Below are 15,032 nucleotides of genomic sequence, written 5' to 3'. Positions count from 1 at the left end.
TAAAAAAAGAATATGACCAACAATTTAGGAATAAAGATTCTCGTGCGATTTACTTTCACAACTCTCGCATCAGTCACATGTACACGCACACCTACACCGATGTTAGGCTCAGTTCTTCAGCCTATTTTTCCAATTAGACATGATTGATAATTAAATCAAAATCTGTTGGTACTCTTTGACCTCGCCTCAACTTAAGAAAATTAAAAATAAATTGAGAGGTGTGATTATAAATTTGCAAACCTTACATCAATTTTCACATTGTTTCTCATCCTGGAGAGAAAAATTTGAGGATATATAAAATATTAAAATGTTTGTTTTCTATCTTCTCTATTCTTCTCCAGCTTCTATTCTAAAGAAAAGTAAGTTAAGCGAGAAAATACTTTTTTTTATATATAGAAAGAAAACTAATTCTTTAGAATAACCTTAGAGCCCTCAATTAAATGCTAGTCAAGACTTCTATTAAGCCACTACTTAAAAGGCCGTTTTAACCTATACATGTGGTTCAATTCGCGTAAAGTTTCTTTAAAAACTACTTTGAAATCAGGTTTAATCTTGACCTCTCTTGTAAAACATATTTTTTTATTCAATAGAGTTTAATCTTTCCTTATAAGAGAAGACTCATAACCTTTCTTGTAATTTCTTCGTAATTTATTCTAACGTCTAAATGGAAAGTATTTCTTCATACTCATTATATATTTATTTATTGGAAAAGAACTCCAAATCTTTCCACCAAAGTGGCTGCTAGATGAATGTTGGAAACGTGGCACCCTAGCCATTGCAAGTGAGGTTCGAATAATTGTTTGCCAATAAAAGTTCATGATAGGTATAAAAAAGTCCGCACTGAATGGGGTAAAAAGTAGGGGAAAAGGGTTTTTGGGGTGGGAGGGGAGAGACCTATGCCACTAGCTTCGTATCTTGTTTTCTATCTTGGAAAGGGCTTCCTCTGTTTTTGGTCTCTTGACCTTTGGGAGTTGAAAAACACTGCCTATAATCATATCTTCACTGACTTGTTCAACGGTTCTGTTTCAGCGAAAGGGCAATATATTGCCCTTAGAATGATGCCACTCGCACAAATTTCACATTAAAAAGATTACCATCCATCTATTGAAGTTGACAAACAATAAAAAAATTAAACGGGTTTTCGTAAAAGGGGAAAAAATGTACAAGATTAAATAATACTTATTTTATTGGTATTCTTTCTTTTTTTTAAAAAAAAATCAACTAGTAATTTTTAGAAAATAATTTAGTTAATCTTTAAATAAATTAAAGAATGTGGGAGCTATCAATTGTTCGTTGGATTGCCTAACACTATCTTCCATCCAAAATAAAAGGACTCACTCAAAATAAAAAGGATTTATAGTTTTACTTTTAACTCATTCATTACTTTTCATCTAAAATAAAAGGACTCAATATATTTTTTTTAACTTTTCATCTAAAATTCTCAATTTTTTTAATCTATATATTTAAACATTTACTTAGTGTGTTTGTTTTTTGTTTCTTTGAGAATTCCCAAACGGATGTTCAAGCAAAAGCTTCAAACTGTAGCTTCTCACAATACATGCATCGAAACGTGTGCCTACTAAACGTAATGCAAATTCAAACGCATTCTAAACGTGAGACACTTCACATTCATGATAGAAGAAGAGACAATGAAGTGAAATTGAAAGAGAAACGATTCCAGAGAATAGAAAAAAAATAGGGCATCAGATCTCACTAAAAGACGCTCTCTTCCATATGTTATGCTGTAAAATGTCTTATTTTCTCCAAGCGGTCACGAGATGCCCGAGTCTCCCTTTGAAATTTAGAATTCTCACATTTGATAAAAGAAATACATAAAGTTAGTTTCAATTATGAAGATAAAATAATAAAACAAACAATTTAATTAGTTTGATAATATCTTTTTTTTAAAGGATGACATCTTTAACATATACACGCATGCACATTTTAACAAAATCTAAATTATTAATTAGAAGATTAACTTATTGAGATTCTAATCAATTTTAGAGTTTGTTACATTTATTTTGAAATTTCAATTGTTGTCTAACAATTCCTTCCTCAATTAAAATTTCTAAATAACCACCTCATTAGAAAATTTCATCTTTTCAAAGTTTGTCCTTCCAAGTAGCAAAGGTTTCTCTAAATTTTCTATCCTCACAATTTCAAGTATATCCCCTTGTACATCTTGCATTCCCAATTTAAATCAACATACCTAAGTTGTTTATTTAAATTGAGAATTATGTTTTTTCTCACCATTTTCTAAGTTGAAATAATCCAACTTTTCATTTAAAGTATTGAACATCATTCCATCTCTAAAATGTGTTGTAAAATAGCATAATTTATTATCCATTTTGATTTAACAACCTCCTTAGTAGTTGTCAAATATAGGTCTTCATCTTCAAAATTTTGGATCACATTAGCCTCAGACTAGTCATCATCTGTCTTCATAGCTCTCCATTCTTCAAGTCCTCTTGGGTTTAAGGGCACATTGTTTGCATATGACCTTTCTCTCTACAGTAATAACACTCCACGTTACTCTTATCTTGTTCTGGATGACATTGTGACTTTGATATTCCTTTTTTCCCATCTTGTTGTCTTCATAATGATTTCTCCCTTACTAAAACCGTTACATGACTAGTACATGACTTTTATTGTCAATACTTTCATCTTTCATCATTCTCTCATTTTCTCTTAAAGTCGCGGTCACACCATCCAACTTCAATGTTGTCCTCCCTACAAGCATTGTATGAACCAAAGGTTTGTAGGATCTTGGTAGTGAAGCCAATAGTAACATTGTTTGCTACTCATCAAATATGTTTTCATCTACATTCAACGATTGACATATTAGTTTATTAAAATTGTTAATGTGATCATGAAGATTTCCTCTCATCTCTATTTTGAGTTGATACAACTCTATCTTAAAACATAAACAATTACTCAACAAGTTGGATGCATAAATGCTCTCAAGCTTCTCCCACAAGACTTTCAGTCATAACCTTCCTTTGTATTTAAGTCCATTCCCTTTCACCTATAACAACTGACTTTTCATCTTTTAAAGCCAGATCAAGACCTTTTTGTACTAAAAGGTCTTGAATGATAGATTGTCAAATCATAAAAATTGTTTTTCCATTAAACAATGAGATTTCAAACTTTTGTTTGTTCCTTGTCATAACTTTAATATTATTGTTGGAAAAACTCCTATACACAACATAATTACTCACAGTTCCAAGAAATCTTAAATGAAACATAATATATAATTTTTTATTTTTTTGGCTCTATATATAAAGAATTAAATAGCAATAAAAAATCCAAATATTATCATATCATAATCTTTAAAACAAAATAAATTCCTGAAATAAGTTAAAACAAATTAATAATATATTTAAATCTAAATAAAATTCTAAAGATTTAAAACATAATAAATTTCTAAAAAAACTCTTTGAATCTTCATCAGTTTCATTTATTTTGAAATTTAAATTGTTCTTCCACGTCTTATAATAACATAAAATTGTATATCAAACAAGCTTGTGTGCAGTAATATAAAATGTGTCCACACACAGTCACTTGTTGCTATCCAGTGTATTGTTAGCCTTTTTTTTCACATTTTTTTTTTGCTTACTCCCTTTTACTTTCTTTTTCTCTTTTTTGTTTTCTATTTTATCTTGTAAAACACAAGATGCTCTAGTTTTAATTTAACTAATTTTTAAACTAGTCAAAATAACTTATAACCTACTGCTCTTAAAATGATTTGCAAAATACACTGTTTCACTTTTGATTAAGAATTACAAAATTCACACACAAAAAGATGACAATGGAACAAATTTTATACTATCTCTATATTGTAATTAAAATTAATATTATAAAGATTTGATAGTTATATAAGTTGTTCATAAATTATTTTTTTTTATCAATCATTCAATTCAATTTTGAATAAAACTATAATAATGGTTTAAATCTTGAAAAAATAATATAAAATTTTTAGAATTAAAAACTAACATAATATAAGAAAGATTTTTGTGATGACGCATATGACTTTAATAAGTAACTTGGAAGATCTAAATTTATATAATCTCAAGAGAAAGGAATGTCACACTGGGTTTGAGGAATATGAGTAGGGTAAATTCGTCATTGAGAAAAAATTGAAAAAACTTGCCAATATAAGAGTTAGGTCCGACAATGTTAGTCAGAATCGATCACACAGCTTTTGTTCTCGCACTTCGCTGTCTGAGGTTCGTTCCAAAGAAAAACATCGTCAATCCTCAGCTCTGCTCTGCTCTGCTTCTTTTGTTTTCTTACTTTTCTTCTGAAACCCTAAATTTTTGTCTGCTCTAAACTTTGGAATCTTTCACACTTGAAAAAACTGCTTCTTGTGCCCGACCCAGCACAATTCTCATGCTATAGATCTTTGAATCAAATATAATTTCTGATAATTTTTTTGTTTCTCTTTTTTCCCCTTTTGATCCCTTCTCAGGTTCTGGATTCTCAGTGTTTGCGAAGCGCTGCATCATCCTTTGGGGAAGGTAACAAGTAACAACTCTTGCTCTACCCGTGTATATGTATTTGTGATTTTGTTCATGCATCTGCATTTGTTTAGGTTTACTGTAACGTGGTCTCCATGCTTTTGTTCATCCGTTATTATATTTTATTTTTTGGGGGGATAATTTTTATTGCCACCCATAATTCCATTTGCTGTTGCTTTTTTTTTTCTTTCTATCTTTTTGTGGTTCCTTTGACTGATTTTATTGGGCGAAATTTCGCATATGTGAAACTGACATGTCTTGGAGCTGAAGAATTCTCTTTGATCTTAATTGTTAGAAAACAGAGAAATTAAAAGCTGCTCCTTTTTTTTTTGTGAATCCTTGTTAAAATCAAGCATGTTGTTAAAATCCCCGGAAATCTTGATGATGGATGTTTTGTTGTGCCATAAATTTCTTAACAGATATATTTTCTTATGTGAACCATGAGATTCTTTAGTTGAATTGGGTGGTTGTCCTGTATTTTTGGAGGCATATGATGCTCTTCTTAAATGGAAAGCATTTTGGTCTTTGGGTGGGGGAGAGATTTGTTGATAAAATTTTATTTAGTATGCTTTCTAAACTGTTGGTTTTGCCACCTGTGTTGCTTTCACATGGGTGTTTCTAGGCACCAAAGTTGCCTGCTTTAATGCTTTGTGCAAATAGCTGCCTGCTTTAGTGCTTTGTGCAAATAGTCTCATGCTTTAATGCTTTGTGCAAATCAAGAAAAAGATATGCCTGTTTCTTTCTTGCATGGAGCTCATGTCATCTTCCATCACATGATTGAGAGCACCGCATTAGAGGCACATATTTTCATTCCTTCCACGTTTACATTGAATATTTTATCATGGTATACTCACTAATATATTGAAAATTTACTTTGATGATTGCATGGTTTGTTATTTTGGTTGTGTAAAGTGTAGGCACTCATGTCATTGCATGTTTGATTTTATCTGAAACAGAATGGATCATCAAGGGCATAGCCAGAACCCATCTATGGGGGTGGTTGGTAGTGGAGCTCAATTAGCATATGGTTCTAACCCATATCAGCCAGGCCAAATAACTGGGCCACCGGGGTCTGTTGTGACATCAGTTGGTACCATTCAATCCACACCTGCTGGAGCTCAGCTAGGACAGCATCAACTTGCTTATCAGCATATTCATCAGCAACAACAACACCAGCTTCAGCAACAGCTCCAACAATTTTGGTCAAACCAGTACCAAGAAATTGAGAAGGTTACTGATTTCAAGAACCACAGTCTTCCCCTGGCAAGGATCAAGAAGATTATGAAGGCTGACGAGGATGTTAGGATGATATCAGCCGAAGCACCAGTCATCTTTGCAAGGGCATGTGAAATGTTCATATTAGAGTTAACCCTGCGTTCTTGGAATCACACTGAAGAGAACAAAAGGCGAACACTTCAAAAAAATGATATTGCTGCTGCAATCACAAGGACTGACATCTTTGATTTCTTGGTTGACATTGTGCCTCGTGAGGACTTGAAAGATGAAGTGCTTGCATCAATCCCAAGAGGAACAATGCCTGTTGCAGGGCCTGCTGATGCCCTTCCATATTGCTACATGCCGCCTCAGCATGCGTCCCAAGTTGGAGCTGCTGGTGTTATAATGGGTAAGCCTGTGATGGACCCAAACATGTATGCTCAGCAGTCTCACCCCTACATGGCACCACAAATGTGGCCACAGCCACCAGACCAACGACAGTCGTCCCCAGAACATTAGCTGATGTGTCGTGGAAATTAAGGTGAACTTTAGGCTCTCTTACTCCTTTTAATTATCTGTCTAAGGTTTGAATTAAATTTTATGTTGAAATGCATATTTCAGTACATTGCAGTAAAATTTGATTCTGGAGGCCTTCAATTCCACTTTTCTTCTTTTTTCTTAATGGATTCTAAATGTTATTCTGTTGTAGACTATTCATAGTTAAAAAAACATACATATAGCCTTGAGAAATGATACTTGTACAACAAATCTTACAACAAAGAGAAAGGGAGAAAAGTGAGAGGAGAGAGAAAATTTTTAAATGTAATAAATGATGATAGGAAGAGATAGACATAAAATGATGTTTATAAATTATTGTAATAATTGTTGTACATGTATCATATCTCTAGCCTTTTGTACTACCCTTTTTTATTTACTTGATCAGCTTAAGTGATCTTTATATTTTTACCTGTACTGTTATGGATCACAGTTCTTTCAGTCTGATATTGCCTACATTTCCTGGCTTGCAGATAACCAGGCACCGGAATCAGTTGTGAATGTCAAACTGAATGGTTGGGAAGATCCATACTACATTGCGAGCAGAAGCTGTAGCTGATAGTTTACATGCAATGCAGACTATAAACATATGTAGATAATGTGCTAGGGAAAACTTAACCTTATCTTTGATTTAGCTGGATAAAATGGTATTTTTCATGTTTAAATTTACAGGTCATCAGATGATAATATTTATTTACTGGTGCATAGCAGGATTTTTACTTGAGTTTAAACTTGTCATGCGCCCAAAATATATCCCATCTTTTTCATTCACATTATGGGCTTCCTTCAGTTCCTTGTTATACCTACCCATACCTATCTGTGGTTCGCTTTGATGGAAAATTGAGTTGTCACATGATTTGCGTACAAGTTGTGCAAGAACACATTTGCACAGTTTTTTTATGATATGCACCATATTAATAATTCCGCCGACAAACTACATCGTTTTCTACACCATCACCCATTAGAATAAAAGGGGAGAAAGAAGTGTGTATGGAGGTTGAGCATTTTCACTACAAATGTATATTACCAAACACACTTTTTAGTGTAGCACTTACAAAATTGTGATTTTTAATAAGTTTTAATAGATAATAAAGAATGGTTTTAAGAGTGATATAGGAAGAATGTGTTGTTAGTATTTTTCTGAGTTAAATCAACACTTTTTCAATTAACAGTTAAAGCATGTTTTGCTTCATGGTCTTTTTTGCTTCACAAGTCAAGGTTACCCAAAATATTTTTAAAGAAGCTAATAATTTGCCATTGGAAAATCACGGGTGATCATGAAAATGGAAAATCACGTAAAGATAACGGCACTGAAAAAGCGGAAAGGGGCCACTCAATCGAGGAAATAATGATAATTGCAAGTATGTGGTGCTCCCAACATGATGGTGAACCACGCATGGTTAGCTGGAAATAGACAACCAAGGTTAGGTCACCACCAAAAATGGAAAAAGTTGTAGTAGCTGGTTCAGTTAGCTCAAGCCAGGTTAATCTTGGTCAATAATCACACCATGGTACAGAGCGTGTATGTTAGTAGTATATCATTGAGTGAAAAAAGAAATAGACACTAAACAAAATTTTACCGCTCTTAATTCTGAATCTCATCTATTTGACATTGCATAAATTTGGATCAATTTATATAAACTTCACTGGTGGAAGAAAAGGAAGGATCCTAATCAGAAAAAACTTTGCCATCGTGTATGTCTCCCTTTCATGACTATTCTTTATCAGTGCCAAAATCACCAGAAAATAGACGGGGTACCAACTGAGAAGGCAGCTGAAAGGATTTGGAGAAATGCCCCCGTGGACAAAGCATAAGTTCTTTGTTTGCCTTTCGGACTCCTTTCCAATTGCAGTTAATCCAAGAATCAATACTTACATCATTTGAGACAACAAACCAATGTTGTTGTGACCATTAGCTTAACAGCATCATTTCAACTGAACTATGACCGATTATCTTTGTAATCCTCTTATGCTTCATAACTTTTCTAGTCCCATTTACATCTTCCCACCTGCCAGCCTTTGCATATATATTAGATAGAAGAACGTGGGCTCCACTTTGACAAGATTCCAGTTCTGTTAGTCGTTCTTTCACTTGATTAGCAACACAAGTTTTCATGAATCTGGCAGCCATATAAAAGAGCACAATATTTTATAATCAAAATAAAGTTCAAAATTGTTTTCCACTTTTGACTAAAAGATGAAAATATTTTGAGAAAGATAAAAAAACTAATGAATTTCAAAAATTTTCTTGGACCAAAATATCGATTAAAAGATTTAGCTTGTATAAATTGATATTGGTTTAATACTCATAATGGAAACTATTTGAGTATAGTAAGAATACAGATGTATTGGTGAGTGAAAATACATTAATCTAAATTTATCTTCTATTTATCATATAAACATGTGATAAATAGAAGACAAATTAATATATATCTATATAGATACATAACATAAATAAAGACACGCATTATGGTATGACATTTATACTAATTGACTGATATATACCTTAGATGGAAATATTTGGTTGTATGGCCATTGTCTCCATTAATCTTTCTGCTTCTCCGAAATGACCAGATCGACTCAAAAGATCAACCATGCAACCATAATGCTCTCTTCCTGGCACTATACTGTACATCTCTGTCATTAGCCTAAAATGTTTTTTAGCCTCTTCAACCAGTCCAACATGACTACATGCGAATAAAACTCCAATGTAGGTAATATGATCAGGGACTAGAGAACTATCCTCGTGCATGGTTTGAAACATACCCAATGCTTCATTTCCATCACCATGCATGGCTAAACCATTGATCATGCTAGTCCACATCACCACATCCCTTTTTTGCAAACTGCTAAAAATCTTCTGTGCACTTCCTAACCCACCTGTCTTGGCATACATGTCAAGAAGAGCAGTTGCAAGGGAAATGTCTGTCCCAATGCCGGTTTTCTACAGATAAGCATGAACAGTTTGTCCCAATGCCAGAGCACACAAATGGGCACAAACACTCAACACACTCAGAAAGGTAGCCTTATCAGGATAAATGCCACTAGTCCACATATCAAAAAAGAGATCTAGTGCCTCCTTATGTCTCTCATATTGATTGTATGCATTAATCATACTGTTCCAAGAAACAATGTTTCTCTGAGGCATTTTGTTGAACAGGTCTCTTGCTATCTTGAAGCTGCCACATTTGGCATACATTTCAAGAATTGCAGTTGCAAGAATGATGTTACTATTAGATGTGGACATGAAGGGATCATAACCAGCCTTACGAATGTGCTGGTGCACCCATTGTCCAGTATCAAAGTCTCTACTACGAGCGCAGGTATTAAAGCATTCACCATGGTGATTTCATTGGGTTCTACACCACAATGGCTCATGTCTTTAAACACCTTCAAAGCTTCATATGGTTGATTATTGTTCACATACCCAGCAATCAAGCAAGTCCAAGCAACCACATTCCAAATGGGAATATTATCAAACACTTTGAGTCCTGACTTCATATCTGCACATGACACATACATATGCAGTAACCCAGTAGCAGTATAGGCATCAGCTTCAAACCCAGATTTCACTATGCAGCAATGAATGCATTTTCCACAATCTTGATCAGCAATTGCACAAACATGCTTTGAGTACAAATGGGAAAGTAAAATGATCTGGGGAATACCCATTTTCTATCAATTGTCTATACAGAAGCATAGACATTCTTGGATTGTGATTGTTAACAAAACCTCGTATCATGGAGTTCCAAATGTAAACGCTAGGGGCATCAATTTGGCGAAATACTAAGTCTGCATTATTGATGTCCCCAAATTATGAATCTACACAGAAGTCAATAAGCTTGCTCAAGGGTAGCCCATGCATTTTTTTTCAATTCCCTCATACTAATATGCTTTTAATAGTTGGGGTTGTGACTATTAGCCCACGCAATTTTTTTCAATTCCCTCATACTTTTGCATCTTGCTAACAGAGAGAGAATGGTGTTTTGATGTATCATCCTCAATTATTTGGTTAATGACAATCTCATTTACCTAGGCCTTATATTTTATTGCTTGCTATCATCTCTCTATTATATCCACGAGGACGATGTTACTAATATCAGTTTCATTATTTAAACACAAATAGATTGACAGTGCATAGGACATTATATATAACTATTTTTTGTCTTAATTTTTATGTTTTTATGGTATGCACTCATCTAAAAAACACACTCCAAAAATTAAAGGGATAACATCAACATTAATTTGTTGTACTATTTTGATGTTCACAGTGGCATTTGAGTAGGATAGATATACGAAGTCTTATCCTCGCATCCCTTCGCGTAGAAAAACTCAATGTTTTTGTGAAAAAAGTTTATAAATTGATCTTTATTATTTATATAAATTATAATGATGTTAGATTTGTTTTGTACATTTATTTTTCCATGTGCAAATAAAAAGTGGGTACCGTAGTTAATTTTTTTAATTGAAAATAAATTTCAAATATAAAATGACTAATATAGCCGTTTTGTAAAATGATTACTGAGCCCATTGCCTCATTCCCTGGAGTTCTCCAACCATGAGGGCAAGAATTGGTTGAATGCTGAAAAGTGTGCGGAGAAAGAAGAAAGAAGCAATGAATTGAGATAATAGAATGGAGGTTAAATCCAGAGCTCCGGGGAAAATTATCTTGAGCGGCGAACATGCTGTGGTTCATGGATCCACCGCTGTTGCCTCTTCCATTGACTTATACACCTACGTTTCTCTCCGCTTCTCCACTCCTTCAGGTATGCCAAATGCATTTTCATGAATTGCGTGAGGTTCATATTCTGATTCGATTAGGATTCATTTGTGTAATAGACGACCAAGATTCGTTGAAACTGCAGCTGAAGGAGACGGCTTTGGAGTTCTCGTGGCCAATCACCAGAATAAGAGCATCCTTTCCTCAGCTATCTTCCACGCCAACCTCATGCTCTGTCGAGAATGCCAAGGCAATTGCCGCACTCGTTCAAGACCTTAATATTCCAGAGGCCAATTTTGGACTCGCCTCTGGTGTTTCCGCCTTTCTCTGGCTGTACTCTTCCATTCAAGGGTCCCAAATCTCTATCCATTTTTTCTTCTATTTCAGAATTCAAATCCTTTTCTCTCTCTGTGTTTTATTCATGTATTCTGTTTGGCTCTTTGTGTAGCTTTAAGCCTGCTACTGTGCTTGTCACTTCTGAACTTCCTCTGGGTTCAGGATTGGGTTCGTCGGCGTCGTTTTGCGTGGCGCTGGCGGCAGCCTTGTTGGCTTATACTGACTCTGTCTCTTTCCATGTCAACCATCAAGGATGGCTCTCATTTGGGGAGAAAGATCTTGAGTTGGTAAATCAATGGGCTTTTGAAGGAGAGAAGATCATTCATGGAAAGCCCTCTGGGATTGACAACACAGTAAGCGCATACGGTACGCCACTGCCGTTTTATATTATATGGAACATGTCTTTCTGCTTTTTTCTTGTTACTGATGATTACAATTTTAATCTTTTTATATGGCTAGATTCAAATGGAATATAATTGGTGGGTTCTTGTCTCTTTGTGTAATAGGAGGGTTTGGAGAGGATGGATATATTTTTTTTTTTTATTGGTTGTTAAGGAAAGCTATCGAAACAAGCTGTATTTCTCTTTTACTTGGTCTGTTAATAGTCTCACCCAGTATTAATTATAATCAATGTGGCCCTTGGAGGAATAATTTAATGTCATGACCTACTGGTTTGTGCAAGTTAATTGAGAAATATACAATAGTGTTTGGTGGGAGATATATCATGTTAAAATTGTGATTTGTTTTGAATGTTTAATCATCGTGTACTTTGTTTACATATGTAAGTTACTGTCATTGAATCTGCAACTCACTCTATAGTTACCACCGTTATCAGGTAACATTATCAGCTTCAAGTTGGGTAGCTTGACGCATATGAAGTCAAGTGTGCCACTTAAAATGCTCATTACTAACACCAAAGTAGGGAGGAACACAAAAGCATTGGTGGCTGGTGTTGGAGAGAGGATGCTAAGGCATCCAGATATAATGGCTTTTGTGTTTAGTGCTGTTGATTCTCTTAGCAATGAATTGACTTCCATTCTCAAGTCACCTACACCAGATGAGCTCTCTGTAACTGAGAAAGAACAGAAGATAGAAGAACTAATGGAGATGAATGAAGGTCTGCTCCAGTCTATGGGGGTCAGTCATGCTACAATACAAACTGTTCTTCAAACAACATTGAAGTATAAGTTAGCCTCCAAATTGACAGGAGCTGGTGGTGGGGGTTGTGTTCTGACACTGCTTCCAACATGTATCCTCTTCACTTATTGTTCTCTTCCTTGTGCTTCTAATGTTCCATTACATCTCTGGTTTTCTTCTTTTTTGTTTGGTTTGCATGGGAGGTGAGGGAAAATAAAGTTCTATACTATCATAGTCTTACCATCTACAAATAAAAACCATTAAGTTTAAGTATTCAGACTAATGATAACTTAATCAGTACATTTTACAAACTTCAAGCATTTTCCCTCTCCTTCAAATCCTCTAAATATTGAGGTGAGATAAAAATATTAGGGTAGGGGTTTTTACCTCCTTATTTCCCCTGCCCTCAATTTCATTCCCCTCCAAAAAAAAAAAACACCATGATACTTTCTGCTAAAAGGGTTTTCCTGGATGTTATGATATTTATGTGCTACCTGGTTAAATATGCATGCAGTTTGTGTATCTATACACAAGGCAAAATAAAACCCTAAATAGGCCTAATTTGGATTAACTTTTAGCTTATAATAGGAGTTTTTCAATTGAAAGAGGGAGCTCATAAATTTGAATTAGGTGATGAGAGAACTTATGGAGAGGTTAAATGGGGAGGCTTCTAAAAAAGTTAAGGATCGTAACTATTTATTCAGAAATCTATCAATAAGTGCATGAGGTGCATAAGTGCTAGTTGAAAGTTAAACGAGGAAACTTCTTGATTTGTTTTATTTTTATATCTTGTAAGTGTTTGTTAAGATATAGGAACACTACGCATTCATCTATTTTTTGGACACTTATTTTTTGGAGGACACTCTACGCATTCTTCTGTTTTATCAATCTGACTCACTTTTGCTCCCCGCAATGTCAATCTACTTCAAATATCACAAATTTTCTTTCTCTAGATACTCTATGTAATTAAAAGACAATTTTCTGGTGATGGATAACTTATTGTCTTTATAATAATAGAAACCAAAACTTTTTCCCTACTCCTCCCATCATGATTTTATAGCTTTTAAGTATCTTTAATACACTGTTTAATCTCAGTTTCTTGTATCCCTTCCTTGACTAGCTTTAATCAGTGCTATCAGGCACCGTTGTTGACAAAGTAGTTGCTGAACTGGAGTCATGCGGGTTCCAATGTTTCATTGCCGGAATTGGCGGGGGAGGTGTTGAAATTAACTTTGGGGTGTCATCTTGATTTTCTTTTACTATTATTTTTCCAAGGACTAACATCAATAATCGCAGCATCAGATCCTCAAATAATCAGCATAAAAACATATGCTTCCCTTTTTACATCTTGTGTATCAATCTGTTAGTTTTCCTTTTCTATTTTTGAATCAATTTAAGCATTTTCTTATTCAATCCTGAAAGAAATTGGAGAATATAAAGTGGCCTTACACATTGTAAGGAATCTGACTTTTAATTCCAAAACAAAACATAAAGAAATTCAAGTATTAGGTGCTTAATGAAACGATAGTCAAGAACAAATAGTAGTCAGATAATGATTATGGTTCTTAAGTAATTTCTAGCCACTGTAATTTGTGGCAATTGAAACTTATGTGATGGTTTCAATTGTTTCATTACACACACACACACACACACACATATATATATATATATATATATATATATATATATATATATATATATATATATATATATATATTTATTCACACCAATCTCGAGTATCATTTATCATTCATCAAGTGTTTACAATGATTCCACCTGAAAGAAAAGAAAAAAAAAATGAAAAGAAAACCCCAACAAGGAACAAACGTGTGATTGTGGTGTAATATAGTATATGTATGTAAATTGCCGTTGGGGTGGAGGACTTGGCCCGTTATGTAAGAGGAGCATATGTTGCTAGCAAGAAACACGTAAGAGGGAGCAACTTCAATAGTTTGGCCAGCTCTCTTCGTTGGCACATCTGAACCAAATCGAACAATTGTTTCCTCGTACATTGTTGCTACTATTAACGGAGTCCAGATGGGTCCAGGCGCAACCTAAAAGACCAAACTAGACTTGGATTAATAGGATCAACTATATCAATTTTTTTATATAACATATTTACGTTATAAATGATTTTTTTTTTACTTTCTCTTTCACTATAGATTTATTAGCGTATATACTGATGTTTTTAATATGAGTCCATTCACAAATTACATTATTTATATATTTTAATTTTTAAAATATTTTCTAGTTATAATTTATTAATACACTCATAATAAAAAAAAATATATATACATTAACAAAAAATTTTATTAATATTTACTAACCTACACATCATTATTTTTTAGTATGAATGTTTAACACACTCATAAAAAAATAATGGTATGTATGTTAACAAATTTCATATATGTATATATATATATATATATATATATATATATATATATATATATATATATATATATATATATATATATATATATACTTTTTGTTCTTCAAACAAACATAGCATGATAAGAGTACATGTGGTGTTGATGGAGATGGAAAACGGA

General features: G+C 33.8%; 2 protein-coding genes and 1 pseudogene across 4 annotated transcripts; 2 read left to right on the top strand and 1 right to left on the bottom strand.

Moving 5' to 3' along the window:
* The first annotated feature begins 4,097 nt into the window (after positions 1–4,097).
* Positions 4,098–7,058, top strand: LOC114400391 (nuclear transcription factor Y subunit C-3-like). Of its 2 annotated transcripts, none has more exons than XM_028362832.1 (4): positions 4,098–4,226; positions 4,469–4,517; positions 5,474–6,273; positions 6,761–7,058. In XM_028362832.1, the coding sequence occupies exon 3, from the start codon at positions 5,475–5,477 to the stop codon at positions 6,249–6,251; it is 777 nt and encodes a 258-aa protein (XP_028218633.1). In that variant the 5' UTR covers positions 4,098–4,226; positions 4,469–4,517; position 5,474; the 3' UTR covers positions 6,252–6,273; positions 6,761–7,058. The 2 variants fall into 2 exon arrangements, with proteins under 2 accessions (XP_028218633.1, XP_028218634.1); XM_028362833.1 differs by having other exon boundaries at positions 4,469–4,524.
* Positions 7,059–7,470: 412 nt separating this feature from the next.
* On the bottom strand, positions 7,471–10,485 carry LOC114399830 (annotated as a pseudogene).
* Positions 10,486–10,799: 314 nt separating this feature from the next.
* On the top strand, positions 10,800–13,893 carry LOC114399166 (mevalonate kinase-like). 2 transcript variants are annotated; one of them, XM_028361291.1, is made up of 5 exons: positions 10,800–11,053; positions 11,127–11,358; positions 11,456–11,709; positions 12,179–12,592; positions 13,611–13,893. In XM_028361291.1, the coding sequence occupies exons 1-5, from the start codon at positions 10,921–10,923 to the stop codon at positions 13,727–13,729; spliced, it is 1,152 nt and encodes a 383-aa protein (XP_028217092.1). In that variant the 5' UTR covers positions 10,800–10,920; the 3' UTR covers positions 13,730–13,893. The 2 variants fall into 2 exon arrangements, with proteins under 2 accessions (XP_028217092.1, XP_028217093.1); XM_028361292.1 differs by having other exon boundaries at positions 10,801–11,053; positions 11,153–11,358.
* The last annotated feature ends 1,139 nt before the right edge of the window (positions 13,894–15,032 follow it).

The sequence above is a fragment of the Glycine soja genome, chromosome 19, assembly GCF_004193775.1.
Source record: "Glycine soja cultivar W05 chromosome 19, ASM419377v2, whole genome shotgun sequence".
Classification (NCBI taxonomy): domain Eukaryota; kingdom Viridiplantae; phylum Streptophyta; class Magnoliopsida; order Fabales; family Fabaceae; genus Glycine; species Glycine soja.
The sequence above is the reverse complement of the archived record's forward strand: the minus strand, read 5'-3'. Positions and strand labels throughout refer to the sequence as shown.